The 14081-nt window shown below is 36.7% G+C and overlaps 2 protein-coding genes across 17 annotated transcripts in view; one reads left to right on the top strand and one right to left on the bottom strand.

The window, feature by feature from the left end:
* The window catches only part of caska (calcium/calmodulin-dependent serine protein kinase a), a 196313-nt gene that overhangs the window by 157543 nt on the left and 24689 nt on the right, over nucleotides 1-14081 (top strand). For 11 of the 16 annotated variants that reach the window (XM_016251265.1, XM_016251273.1, XM_016251264.1 and 8 more), the window contains exons 6-13: nucleotides 5420-5522; nucleotides 5974-6149; nucleotides 6937-7059; nucleotides 7307-7390; nucleotides 7556-7655; nucleotides 8635-8652; nucleotides 8782-8903; nucleotides 12784-12861. In XM_016251265.1, the coding sequence (XP_016106751.1) occupies nucleotides 5420-5522; nucleotides 5974-6149; nucleotides 6937-7059; nucleotides 7307-7390; nucleotides 7556-7655; nucleotides 8635-8652; nucleotides 8782-8903; nucleotides 12784-12861 (804 nt within the window). The remainder of the gene's footprint in view (nucleotides 1-5419; nucleotides 5523-5973; nucleotides 6150-6936; nucleotides 7060-7306; nucleotides 7391-7555; nucleotides 7656-8634; nucleotides 8653-8781; nucleotides 8904-12783; nucleotides 12862-14081) is intronic. The other 5 variants (XM_016251266.1, XM_016251272.1, XM_016251281.1 and 2 more) reach the window with 1 other exon arrangement.
* Nucleotides 3485-5014, bottom strand: LOC107565947 (probable G-protein coupled receptor 34). Its single transcript, XM_016251285.1, has 2 exons — nucleotides 4921-5014; nucleotides 3485-4810 (listed from the first exon to the last, which is right to left on the bottom strand). The coding sequence occupies exon 2, from the start codon at nucleotides 4788-4790 to the stop codon at nucleotides 3714-3716; it is 1077 nt and encodes a 358-aa protein (XP_016106771.1). The 5' UTR covers nucleotides 4791-4810; nucleotides 4921-5014; the 3' UTR covers nucleotides 3485-3713.

The following is a 14081-nucleotide window of genomic DNA, read 5'->3' as shown; positions in this document are numbered from 1 at the left end:
TTTTTTAAACACTTGAATGTGGATAAGTTTCATAAATAAAAAATAAAGAAATAAACAACATTTTGAACATAAAGCTGAAAAAAGACTATGAATTGGATTCAGAATGATAATCAAAACGTAGATAAAGTCGATCAACACCCCAAAGCTTGACAGTCATTATTACCTCTTCATTGGTCGACATTTTATTCCATAATGTTACACAGTTTTGATACCGTTTTATGTCTGATGATCGTGTTAGTGGAAGCATGGAAGCATCTGTTGTTTCGGTTTCTTCTTCACTTGTGTTTTTTGGAAATTCTGTACAGAAGATGAGTACCCTACAGTATTATACTTAAATGTCATTTTAAGTGTATTTCTGAGAGGTACATAAAGCCCATGTCTGAGAAGTACATAAAAAGCAGACTAAAAGTATACTTTCCTATTTTTTGTTTAAAAGAAGTATACTAATAGCACACTTGAATAAAGAATATTTTTCGTAAGGGCAGTTATCTTTAGCTAGGTTAGATAGATTTTATGGTTTTAAACATCAAATTAATTTTTTCGAAGAGTGTTCAATTATTCCAGTTTGTTTTTATGATCACAGTCTTGTGAAATGTGAGATGTTTTTTGACTGTGTAAAACCAAAAAGTGCCTATTGGCATTTTAACAGCACACTGTTAGGTGATAAACATTTTAAGGATGTTTTTAAGGCTTTTTGGGTTAATGTAAAATTAATAAAGTCTTCCTTTCAAACTTTGCAGCAGTGGTGGGATTTTTTTAGAGTTCAAACTAAACAACTTTGTCAACAATATACTCACAACGTCACAAAGGATAAGATTAGGTCAATAAGAAAATTAGAAGACGATTTAGTTAAACTTAGAGCTCTTGGAGGTAACAAAAAATGAAATAGAAGATAGAAGTTCATGGACCGGATTCGTGACACTGATGATGTGATAGTGTTAATTAGTAATCAAAATGATGTAAATATGATGTTAGACATGTCTCCTTTGCAAAAATAAACTGGCAAAAGAGTGAAGCTATAATTGCTGGGAGTTGGTTACATGGTGAACCCATTTGACCAGCTGGTCTGAAATGGACCAGAGATAGTTTTAAATACTTGGGTGTCTTTTTAGGCAATGAGAATGCTGTTAAAGAAAATTTTTAAGGTGCTTTTCAGAAGGTTTAAAAGGTTGCCTCGATAGGTGGAAGTTTCTAGTTCCCAAGATGTCATATAAAGGACGACTTTTGGTTATAAATAATTTAGTTGCCTCTACTCTCTGGCATTGTTTAAGTTGCATAGATCCCCCAGTAGATATTTTATCTAAGATTCAGTCATGTTTAGTGGATTTCTTTTGGGACAAGATGCACTGGGTACCAAAAAGTGTACTGTACCTTCCTAAAGAAGAAGGAGGGTTTGGACTGGTACATCTACGAAGTCGAACAGCTGCTTTCAGGAATCAGTTCATGCAAAGACTTTTAACAAGCTCAGAGAACTCAAACTGGAAGAAAGCAGCTTTCTCTATATTGAGAGGGTTTGAAGGCCTGGGATTGGATAGAGTCATATTTTGGCTAGATCCTCAAAAGTTGAAAGTTTCCTGTTTTTTATAGGAATCTTTTTAAAGTGTGGGTCTTGTTAGACACTCCAAAGGAGCGGACTGTGAACTCTTTGTACTGGCTGTTGCAAGAGCCATTAATTTTTGGCTCACGTTTGGCCTTGTCAAGTGAACTGAGTTACTCTGTGACAGAAGAAAATCATATCAACTCTGGACTTTTAACCTTTGGGAAAGTGCTACAAGCTGGAGCTAATTTTTCAGATGTGATTGCAATGACTGAGATGCTGGGGATGAGATCTATGCGTCTGGTTGCCAGAGTACTTGACAAGTGGAAGGCCACTTTGTCTGAAAAAGAATTGAAATTGTTATTAGATTACTCATTGGGGCTTGTAAATCCAGATTGTTTCGATTCATTTCCTGACTTATATTTAACTCCCACAATGGACAATTGTGAAGGCTGTTTCTTAGAAGTTAATAGGTTGATTGTGAAGGACTCAGATATTACTTCTGGAAAGGTCTGCTATAAAATTTGTGTTAAAATTTTTAATAAGACGTTTTTAGATAAAAGAATTGATACTCCTTGGCGTGAGATGCTTAATTTAAATGAGTATGAAAAACCTGAGTGGAGAGTACTGTATAAGTCACCATTATCTCACAAAGGGAAACTGTCTTCCATGCGTTTATGCAGTGTTCTAGACTGACATCTTTATTTAGTGTTTTGAGTAACATTTTTAATTGTTTTAATGAGTGTTTTTCAATGAAGAAATTTATTTGTGGTTTTAAATACTCACAGAGTCGCAAGTATCAGTGTCAGTTGTTTAATTTTATATTGGGACATGCTAAAATTGCAATTTACATTGCAAGAAAATAAAAAAATGAGCATGGGGTTTGTAATGATTTAAAAGCAGTGTTTGCTAATTCAGTTAAATCCAGAATTTTAATAGATTTTATTTATTATAAATTTATGAATGATCTTGCAAAGTTTGAGCTGATTTGGTGTTTAAAAGGAGCTTTGTGTGAGATTTTTGGTGATGGGTTGGTTTTTTTTTTCATTTAAAGTGTTTGTATTTTGTTAGGTGACTGATGTTGGATTGAACTTTTAACTGTTGTATATTGTAATAAAAGTGGCTTGAAATCTCTCTCTCCCTCTCTCTCTCTCTCTCTCTCATTGTGCCCTGCTCATGTGAATGAGAAGGTGTTTTACCACTAGGTGGCACCCAAAGACCTGTGCTGCTCTTTCTGCCTGTTAACCCCCTTAGATTTTCTCATGGTATGATGTGTGTGTATGTATATATGTGTATATATATGACATTGTATCAGTTGAATTGCTGTTACAGACCTTGTATAAGTTTAATAGTTTTCTACTATATTTACACAGTATACACAGTGGATGCAGTTCATTACAAATGATCTCAGCTATGATTGCAGTACATAGAGTATGTGTTTGCACTTAGAAAAGGACAGAAAGAAACTAGCATGTATTCGTGTGTGCAATTTAAAGCCCACTGATCATAAACACATGTACTCTTGAAACACAACAGAACATAATTAAATTACATGCTTATTTTATTTGCTATACTGTATAGAAGCAATGCAAACACAGCTACAACACCGTAGGTTAAATGGATTATTGTTAACTCACACTTTACAATAAGGTTCAATTTGTAAAAATTAGTTGATGCCTTAGATGTCATGAACTAACAGTAAACAATTATTTTACTGCATTCATTAATATTGGTTAATGTTAGTTTTTTTTAAATATAGTAATACATTTTGTAACATTTCAAGCTGTATAAATCAAAATGAGTTCATATGTAATAAACATGAAATAACAATGAACAATAATACTTATAAATAAACTGTTAATGTTTTTAAATTATTGAATTAACCTAGATTAATAAAAATGTTGTTTTTTGTTAGTTCATGATGGACTAAATAATGTTGAAGGGCATGTTAACTATTTTTGTATGATAATTTTTTTAAATGTAATGAAACTTTTATTTAAAAAGGTAGTGTTTCTGATGAATATCGAAAATAAATGCACAGATATACTCTGCTCTGTTCACAGCACAGTATTAGATTTTCTTTAACTTTGCTGTGCACATGTAAATATTCACATTCTTGCATAGTAAAAAAATATTTGCTGTACATTTATACATGGCTTATATGTTTTCAAAACATTTATAGCACCACTTTATCTGTTGTTTTTGATAGTTTGACGTCCTGAGCCTTTGGCAGCTCTTGTGGAGTGTCGATAGAACTGATCAGTCCTTTGGCATTTTGCTGACAGAAGCTATTACAGATGATCTTCAGCATCACTTTGCGAATAGAACTACAGAACAAAAAGTACATGACTGGATCCAGACAGCTATTAAAGGCAGACAGTAGCAGAACTACTTCATTGGTTTTATCCAACACACTTATCCACTCGCAAGCGGTGTCTTTTGCTATCTGTGACATGATATAGAAAATCCTTACAGAGTGGTAGGGCACAAAACATATAGTGAAGAGGAAAAGCACAAAGAAGGACTTCCATGCTGTTTTGTTGTACTTGGCAGCATTTGGGAAATCCGGTTTCTTTTTGGAGGTTGTTAGGAGGTTCATTCCGATCCTTCCGTAGGAGATTACCAACGCACCGTAGACCAGCCAAAACATACCCACGATGGCAAAGTTGAAATAGGCTTTCCATTTGGATTCATGCAGTGTTTTGTATTGGAAGCACTGTTGGGATTCACCATGCTCTGCATTCAGGACAATGAGGCAAATGCCACAAACAAATGCCACAGCCCAGATGACACCGCAGAGAAGCACACTCCGGCTATGCAGGAACACCCGCCTACAAGACGACCTCTGGAACTTCAGATAACGATCTACACTAATGAAGCCCAGTAAGACTATACTAATGTACATGTTCATGTAAAAGATAATGCCCACCATCCTGCACAGTAATGGCGGCAGCACCCACCGGTCATTGTTGGAATGGTACACCACTCGGAAAGGCAGGCAGATCACGAGGAGCAAGTCAGCCAGAGCCAGGTTAATGAGGAATATGCGAACTGAGTTTTTCTTCGGATGTACTCGCAGAAACACCCAGAGAGCCAGCAGGTTCCCAGACAACCCGAACACGAAGAAGAGTGCATAGAAAATAGCCAGCGGGACCTGCAAGCTGGTGTTGTCCGTCTGGCAGTTTGACTGGGGAATTTTCGACATGGTGGTCGGCGATGCGATGGGGAAATATTGAGGATTGTTTTTTGTCATTGCATGTGTATATATCAGACCTTAGAAAAAAAAACAGCAGATGTCATTATAGTACTTACAAAAGACATCAAGTTTTAATGCCATGAAATGCAACATGATGCACACTATAGGTAATTGGAGAGTAACTTACCTTGTGAATTCAGTCCATCAGAGAACTTCTCTGTTGTGTTTCCTTTTGAATGTCTCTGTCTAATCTCAATTCAGATCTCTCTTTGCAAGCTTCCTTTTTTAAGCTCTTCCTTTTTTAGTTCCTCTAAACTCTTGCATACCTCAAAGCACAGCTGTGCACCAGTTAGCATTAAAACAAAGTGTGCAGGCACTTTTAAAGGGGGGAGAGCGTCTCAAACCCACATTTCAACTCGAGGGCTGTTGAACAATTAAAACAATCATTTTATATAAATATTTAATCATGATTATATTATCTTATTTTAAAAATGTTTTACTTATGGGTGATACTCCACTTGTTGAGCTTTGATAATTGCACATCAGTCATATTATCTCATTAAATGGTATAATGATGTTGGACACACACACACATACACACACACATACATATATGTATAGAAGTTTCTAATTTCAATTCCAGTGTGGTCTGTGCAGCAGAGTAACATGTCTTTTTTGTTTTTCAGCCTCATTGTGTGTTGCTGGCATCAAAGGAGAATTCTGCTCCGGTGAAACTTGGTGGCTTTGGTGTGGCTATACAGCTGGGAGAGTCCGGATTAGTAGCTGGAGGTACTTGGGAAAATGCTGTTATAGGTTAAACTTGTAACACATGGACATTTCCTGTGTACCTGTACTGCATGCTAAGGGCTATAGTGCATGCATACAGAAACTTCTAGTTCTAATTCATATGTAGTAAAAGCATGATATTGAAGCACAAACTTTATAGGAAATAACGTATTTTATTTTATTTTGGCTTGAAGAACTGAAACTCTTCAGAGTAAGGTTTCATTTGTATCACAAAGACTAATCATGGATTCAGTTCCTTATTTTATGTGTAGGACATAACTCTCACTCAGTATCGCTTCATAAATTGAGTCATGAATTTTGAATCATTCAGGCAATTACTTTGTTCTGATTAATGAGCTCTCTTGTGCTTAATTGTTCAAACCTTGTATCAGCGACAGCTCTTTTGTAAGTATTTGAATGGATGCTCACATGTCACATGTTGTCTGTGCTGCAGGCCGGGTGGGCACTCCTCACTTCATGGCTCCTGAGGTGGTGAAAAGAGAACCCTATGGGAAACCTGTGGATGTTTGGGGCTGCGGAGTCATCCTGTTCATCCTCCTGAGTGGCTGCCTGCCCTTCTATGGCACCAAAGAGCGCCTGTTTGAAGCAGTCATAAAAGGAAAATATAAGGTAGAAGTTTAATAGCAAAGTCTGTTAAGATTAAATAAAGACATGCTGGAAATATCCTCAAGGCCTTCAAAAATTGGCTGAAGTGAGGTGAAAGCGGCAACATATACTGATTTGTTTAAGGTCTGAGGCAAGACAGCTTCTTAATATATATACATCACTTCCAAAAACCAATGGTTCAGCATTTGGTCCATCCCTATCTCATCAGTGCATTGGAGCCAGTGTCCTATATGGCTCCTTTTCATTTGTCTAAACTGAATAAAGACATTTTAGGGCTTGAAAAATTGGCTGCACACCGACCTGATCTCAAATCAGGAACCACTAACATCAGATTATATTCTCACCACATAAACTATTCAAAACAACTTCAGATAGTTCCAGTTCTCTAATTTGGTCAGAGAATAATAGCTAAGATTGTTGATGGTCTTTTTTTTGTTTGAATTTTTGGGTGATGTTTTTCCATTAAAATAAATACTATAAGTGAATTAAGTTCGACCTAAATATTTTTGTCCTTAGTCAGCTTTCCACACAATTTGAAGTGGATGGTGATTTTAAACGTAGCATAAAAGTGGACCGTACTAGACCCCAACATTCAAAATCTTCTGAAGCCATTTGTTGATTTTTTTTGTGAAGAACAAACTAAAATTTAAGTCATTAATACTAAGTGTCATCATTGTCAATGGAAATGTTGGCAGGTTCTGAGCATCGGTGCTGGTGCCAGAATCATTTTGTTGGAAGAGTGCTATCAGAGGATCTGGGTTTGTCCATTTATGATGCATTTGCTGTGCAGATGAATCCTCGGCAGTGGGGCCAAATCTCAGAGAGTGCCAAAGACCTGGTGCGCCGTATGCTGATGCTGGACCCTGCAGAGAGGATCACAGTATATGAAGCTCTCAACCACCCCTGGCTCAAGGTATCAACAGCATTCAGGAAACATCTGCTTATCTGATCTTACTGATGTTTTGTTCATGTATTAATCTGAAAATTATTAAAAATATTTAATTGTGAAGCAAAAATTATGTAAATGTTTTATTATTATTATTATTAAAACAGTCAGACTGTTTCATACATTTTTCCCAGCTTTGAGGATTTTATGGACTTAAGATGTAATTCCTTAATGAGATGAATAAGCACCATTTGAAGTGTGCATTTCATTTTAGGAGAGAGACCGCTATGCCTACAAGATCCACCTTCCTGAGACAGTTGAGCAGCTGAGGAAGTTCAATGCCAGGAGGAAACTAAAAGTGAGGCATCAGCACTTTACAGTCTCTGCATATTGCTTTAGCAGCTGCTCTCGTGCACGATTCACGTGAATGTGCTGCCGTGTAAACTAAAGACCACAAATAAAAAATTAGGGCAGCCACAGGAAATTAAAGCACATGAGTTGATCAACATCTATGGTTTGACAGGGTGCAGTGCTTGCCGCAGTCTCCAGTCACAAGTTCAACTCTTTCTATGGCGACCCACCTGAAGAACTGCCTGACTTCTCTGAGGACCCTACTTCATCAGGTACTACAACGACCAGCAGAGATCAGATGCCACCCACTCTGTCTTCCTGGAGAGATGCTTTTTTGAGATTTGTAGTCTCTTATGACAGTGTTTGTCTTTCAGATGTTATCTTTCTGACAGAGAAAAAGATTAAGCTTGTTAGTAGCATGCTTAAACAAGCATAACAGTCAGTATAGCCCAAAACTGGTCTCAATAACTAATCTCGCTGCAGGCTATGAAATAGACAAAAATAATAACATACAATTGCACTGAGAGAGAAACATGAGCAGGAGGGTGAGAATATCATTAAAATTTAGGGTGGGCACTTTTGACTTGAAACAGTGAGAAAATGCCCTAGAAACTGCTTAGCAATGCCCTGACAACTACCCTGTCATCATGCTGGGGAGCTCTGCATAGGCAATCACCATTAAATTTTTCTCAGAAAGTGAAAAAAAAGATTTATTTTTGAGCTGTTGTCGCAGAGGAATTTTTTAGTGTCTTCTTTAAATAGACCTTACAGTGTACATTTCACATACTCTCAAACCACCAATGGCTTGGTTTAGAATCTGGTTCATGTTTCCTGTTTATATCTCATATCATCTGTGGTAACGTTCCTTTTTTCCCACAACACTTAACACTGGATTTAATGAGTCACAATTTTTAATAAAAAGTTTCCCTACTATATCCTTTAAGATATACACTTTCATAAAAAAGGTACAAAGCTGTCACTGGGGTGGTACCCAAAAGCTAAAAGATACATATTTGTACCTTATTTACCCCTAACTGCTACATATTAGTATGACAAGGTACCACCCCAGTGACAGTTTTGTACCTGTTTTTGATAGTGTACTTGGAATATCATTTGAATGTTCATTTGTGAGTAGTTCTACACAAACTGATTGTTTTAAGTGTGGGTGAATCATATCTCTATTCACATCACAATCAACTCTGTTTTGTTAAATTATGCTTGTTGCTTGTTTCTTTGCTGGCCGCCCTGCAGGACTACTAGCAGCGGAAAGTAGGTGTCACCGTCTGTCCCCTTACAGACTTAAGTGTTTGCCTGCTTCTTTCAAATCAAGTTAATGCTTTTCCTGGGTATTTAAAGGTCACGGTGTGTGGTCAATTGTGTTTGTGTGTACATGTAAAGGGGCTGTGTCACAAGTGCTAGACAGTTTGGAGGAAATCCATGCGCTGACGGACTGCAGTGAGAAAGACCTGGACTTTCTACACAGCGTCTTCCAGGACCATCACCTCCACACATTGCTTGATGTAAGAGGCTGTATACAGGCACGCACACACACACACACACACACACACATATATATATATATATATATATACCCATAAAATTATTCCTTCATTAAAGGGGTCACTGCCCCATTAAAGGGGTCAACTACCTTTTTATTATTTTGTACTATTCACTGAGGTCCCCTTATAATGTTATCAAGGTTTTTAAATCAAAAAACATAATTTAGAATAAAAAGCTATTTTCTGTCCTTTTTTTAATCCCCCCTCATCAAAACGCTCTGTTTGAATTGGCGTGGCGGATTGTACTGTAGACTCGGAAGTAAACACCCACTGCTATGATTGGCTAACAATTGTGTATGTTTGACAGCCTACATCCTTCACAGATGGACGCTGCTGTGATTTAGGTTAAAACCGCATAAATACTCAGAACATATCAAAGGATCTGTTTAACAGACAAAGCAATAGTGATCACGTAATAAAAACTCACACTCACAAGTTACTTGTATGTTGCGACATTACTGTCGGATCCAGCATTGTCTTTTAGTTTCAATATTTTTGAAAATCAAATTGTGCCTTGTTTGTAAACGAATCAAGTTCTTACTGACGCGGTCTGGATCTTCATTGAAAATAAAGCTTATCCACTCTTTCCTAACGTTGGGATCAGAAGGAAGGCAATGCAAAGACTGTGTTTTTGCACAACTTGATACTGCACCGCATCTTGTCTTCAGAATCATCTTTATTGATTGGTTTCTGCGTAGACCTGTGTTTGCCTCTGTTTCTAACTATTTACACTACATGCACGAATTGGTGGGCAGGGCTAAACGGGCACTTCAGACTCTTCTGCGGAGTCGGTGTTTAGCCACACTATTACATCATAAAGTGGCACAATCCACAACCTGTCGTTTTGGCAGATTGGCTTCGATATAAGCGGTTTTAGACTAACAAGAAGGTTTTGAGTTGTTTTTATAGTACAATGACCTCTTATATGTCAAAAAATTGATTTCTCAGTTAATTACCCCTTTAAACCACATAATCTGATGTGTTAAGATGCTGTTAAATCTTGCTTTGAACTTTTCAGAAGAAAATGTCACATTAGGAATTTTTTTCTTCTTTATTTTTTGCTTTTGATAAATCGGCAACAACCTAGTCTTAGCCTTGGACCATTCACAGACCTTCTGATGCGTATTGCACACAAAAATGGCAGGAGTTCACTGAAACTGCTGTTCCAATCTGATTAACTGGCTTTTACACCATTTTTGGGGATATCAGTTTGTACAGGTTTCTAGATTAGCTAGATTTAAAAGAGTTGACATATTAATTTTTTTAACATTTATATTACCTTTGCCTTAATGTAATGCTCAAAGTAATATATAAGTTAATATTTGAAAACATTAAATTTAATAAAAAACATGAATGTTTTATAACACTATTAAATGCAAATCTCAAACTGATTATTCATTTATCATACTGTACATTATAATGTTGTGAAGCCTGAATTCACTCATCATCATTCATACATCATTTCACATTTTATAAACTATTAGCCATAATTTTGGCCATGCAATGACCGGTCTATGCAGGTTGGATTTGGTTTCTTGGCCTTTAGGAGCGATTTGTGGGTAATTGCACACCAGTAGTAATGCAGAATTTATCTGCTAACAGCAGACCCAAACAAAAAGCCCTCCATGCTAGAGATATCAGTCTATAGTAGTCAACATTTGAAGTGGATCAAAAAAGTTCATCAAAGTTGTCCTAAGACAAGAACGCATTTTGGTTTTAGGACAACTTTGATGAAAGGTTTTGATCCACTTCAAATGTTCACTAATGCAGTGTTTCCCAACCTTCGAATTAAATAAATTGCTTCTTAGTTTTTCAGGTAGGTCTAACAGTAGTGTTAAGAGATTTAACTTTTTATTTTTTTTTATTTTTTTTTACCAATTATCCAAATAATGTTTAGTCCTAGAAAGCTATTATTATCAGAACACGCGAGCATAACATAGTGGTTAGCAGATCCATGAATGAGAGGGCAGCATTACCAGAGTTGCCCATATACCACACCATGTTACAACACAGTAGGGCTATTGCAGACAGAAACAATACTGTACTACATCGATGTTTCCTGTCGGCTCAGTTTTTGAGTGGACTTTGCTGTTTTCCGATGAGCATGAACGGTATACGAGTGGAGCGACTGAGCGGAGTGCACACGCATAGAGCGGGATAATACGCGCTACGCAGAGCGTCACGCCACGTGAAAGTGAAACCTGAGTGGTGAACTAATTTTCGGCAGCCGAAATTTCGGTGCATCTCTAATTATTGGCGACATCAGAAATTGATATTATATAATAGATGCTTTTTTTTAAATTTTAGCAATTTAAAAAATGATTTTTTACACGGCATCCCTGCTCTCGACAGACGGCACCCCGGTTGGGAAACACTACACTAATGTACTTGAAATAATTAACCATAACTAACTTGAAGCTGTTAACTTTTTTTTCTGAGTACCACAGCTGATCATTAAAAAATGTCAGTAGACCAATTTCAGAATTTTCAGTGTCATCTTTTTTGTTTATTTGAGAGCTCAATAGACTTTCATTCATTGTTCTTTGTTCATTCATTGCATCTTTCAATGCATGTCACACGTCACATGAGTCTTTCTGTATTATGGCGTTAAGCGTTTTTTGTCTGTGTCAATAAGTGCAGCTGTGGATTCTCCCCACTTTCTCTATGTTTGTGCGTGTGTGTACCAAGGCCTCTATAGAGGGGCGTACAGCTTGGTACAATCCAGTGTGGATGATAGGGCCTGTCTCCATAGCCACAGGCCAGAGGAAAGCACAGAGGAGAACACGCCCCTTATGCCAGTGCTCTGTGGGTAAGATTATCACCAGGAGGCTGTGAATGCACGTCGCCCCATTGAGAACTCAACTCCTATCCTGAATAGGGAGGGAAACAATAGCACCTATTGTCAGCCTAGATGCATTTTTACTGTTGCGGCTCCAGCAGTATCTGTCTATCAGAAGAGCAGCTCCAGACTTTGCCATCCTCTCCATTCAGGCTCTGTGTGTAACTCTACCTTCATGAAACAGGACAGAGGGGTTGAGATCCTATCAGGACCAACTTTGTCTGGAGTTTAACTTTGGTTTTGGTTGGTTTTTCTTTGGATGTGGTGAGTAACCTTGGGTATTATTTTCTTAGCCAAACATGTTCTTTAGAAAGCATATTCCTTGTAATTTTTCGCTTCATGTTACCCTGAAATTTCTGTTCTGTTTTTGTCATGTTGTGAAATGCAGATTAATATATGTAAAGAACTGATACCCTGTGCACAGCACTCACAAATAGTGCACCATGCATGTTTTATAGATGTGTGAACATGGTATTTTTCTTGTGACGTGGTCTGTCTTCTCAAGAACCACATATATTCAAATAAATCACAACATGCTTCAGCTGACTGACGTCCAGAAGAATGCACCTGCAGAACACTGGAAAACATCTGTTAATAAGTTGATTAAAACTGTTGAGAACTGTATTACTCATCTCTGAATGAAAATTTATGTAATTATGCATCCCTTTTAATGATTAACATTTTGCAGGAGAAACTATAACCTAACTGTTCAGTTGTGATGTCAGTTTATTGGCTCTAAACAAAAGGAACACTGTTAGTGTAATGTTAATGTCTGTGGATGAGAAAAGGTTCACATCTTATTGATTCTCCTTTACTCAAGAAGCAGAACATATTACCCAACATATTGGCTTGTTATTAAACATTGATTTTGTTGATAATGTTTTGTTTTGTTTTGAGCAATGATGAATTTCTAAGGATCCTGATGTGACTTTGCATGCTGCAGTGTTTTAATAGAGCAAAGAAATCTTGTGATTGTTCATTTATCTATTCTCCCTTTTTCAGCTGTACGATAAGATAAACACCAAGTCTTCACCACAAATCAGGAATCCTGCAAGTGACGCAGTTCAGAGAGCCAAAGAGGTGAGTGCAGGCTACAGTTACAGAAAGATGCCTTTGTAGCTATAAAATTATGAGGGCCAAAGAAGTTCCTAGCACAAGTTTAATTGAACTTCATTGTAGTGTTCGACTTAACCATTGATTAAAAACATAACCTCTACCAGGAATACTTGTTTTTCTACTGCTCTCTTCAGAAATTTGTTTTAATGTAATCTCTCTTTTCAATATCTTCAAAAAGAAAGTATGTTAATGTGACTCAAAACTGAATGGAACAATGTTTAGATGGTTTGTCTTTTCTTATATCTTGGATGTGTTAATTCAGAAATGACATTTTAAATACTTAAATATGATGAATAGAATGTTTGGTGTATGTTGTCATTTTAAGTACTATTCTGTCTAGTCAGTGTTTGCATTTTAATAGCTTATCAGGATGTTCAGAAAAGACTCACTGCATGACATACTCACTCCTTTGCTTTTCTAGAAACAGAATTTCCTCACTGCATTTTTCTGTCTTGGTTTTTCGCTTCTGCTCTGTGACTGTAGTTTAGTGGGGTTTTTTTTAAGAATTAGTCATCTATAAAACAGGAAGTCCACAAAATTTTCATATCTGAAAGCTAATTACATGCAACAAAAACACATGGTATGTTTTGCTTTGTATGTAAATTTTGTTAACCAAAAAGTATTTTACAGATGATGGTCCCACAAATTTCAAACAGCAAATCAGTTATAGTGATTTTACTTTGAGGTATTTATTTATGGTCATTAGTTTGTCTTTCTTTTTATTCAGTACTGTCTCTGTTGAACATACTGTCTATGTTTTTTGTTGTTGTTTTTTTTAGAAAGCAGACGTTCATGTGATTTTATATAGTTTAACAGAAAGCCTCAAACAGAGGTCTGTTTTGTACTCAATGCCTCTTAAGAATTTTAAGCTCAGTGTATGATTTATGTGACATTTACAGATCCCTAGTGGTCTACTGTTTGTGTGAACACATACCTGTTTTCTTCCTGGTGAATTAGAATGCATTTCAACCAGCTGCAGTTAGAAAGCCGCATTAAAAAGTGAATGTGTTTGTTTGCTCTTACCTACTGAGTAGATTAGAAAAAATGTAGAATAACATAATGACTGTGTGGTGTTGGACAAAGCAGCTCTTTTATCGCCTTTCATACGCAAGTATGGAATATTATCATTGAGAGCACAGACTGACACGACACTTCTCAAGTTACATGAAAGTAAATTTTTGAGT

This window comes from Sinocyclocheilus grahami, unplaced genomic scaffold, assembly GCF_001515645.1.
Source record: "Sinocyclocheilus grahami isolate Dianchi unplaced genomic scaffold, SAMN03320097.WGS_v1.1 scaffold1036.1, whole genome shotgun sequence".
Taxonomy (NCBI): domain Eukaryota; kingdom Metazoa; phylum Chordata; class Actinopteri; order Cypriniformes; family Cyprinidae; genus Sinocyclocheilus; species Sinocyclocheilus grahami.
This window is presented reverse-complemented; position numbering and strand designations above follow the sequence as displayed.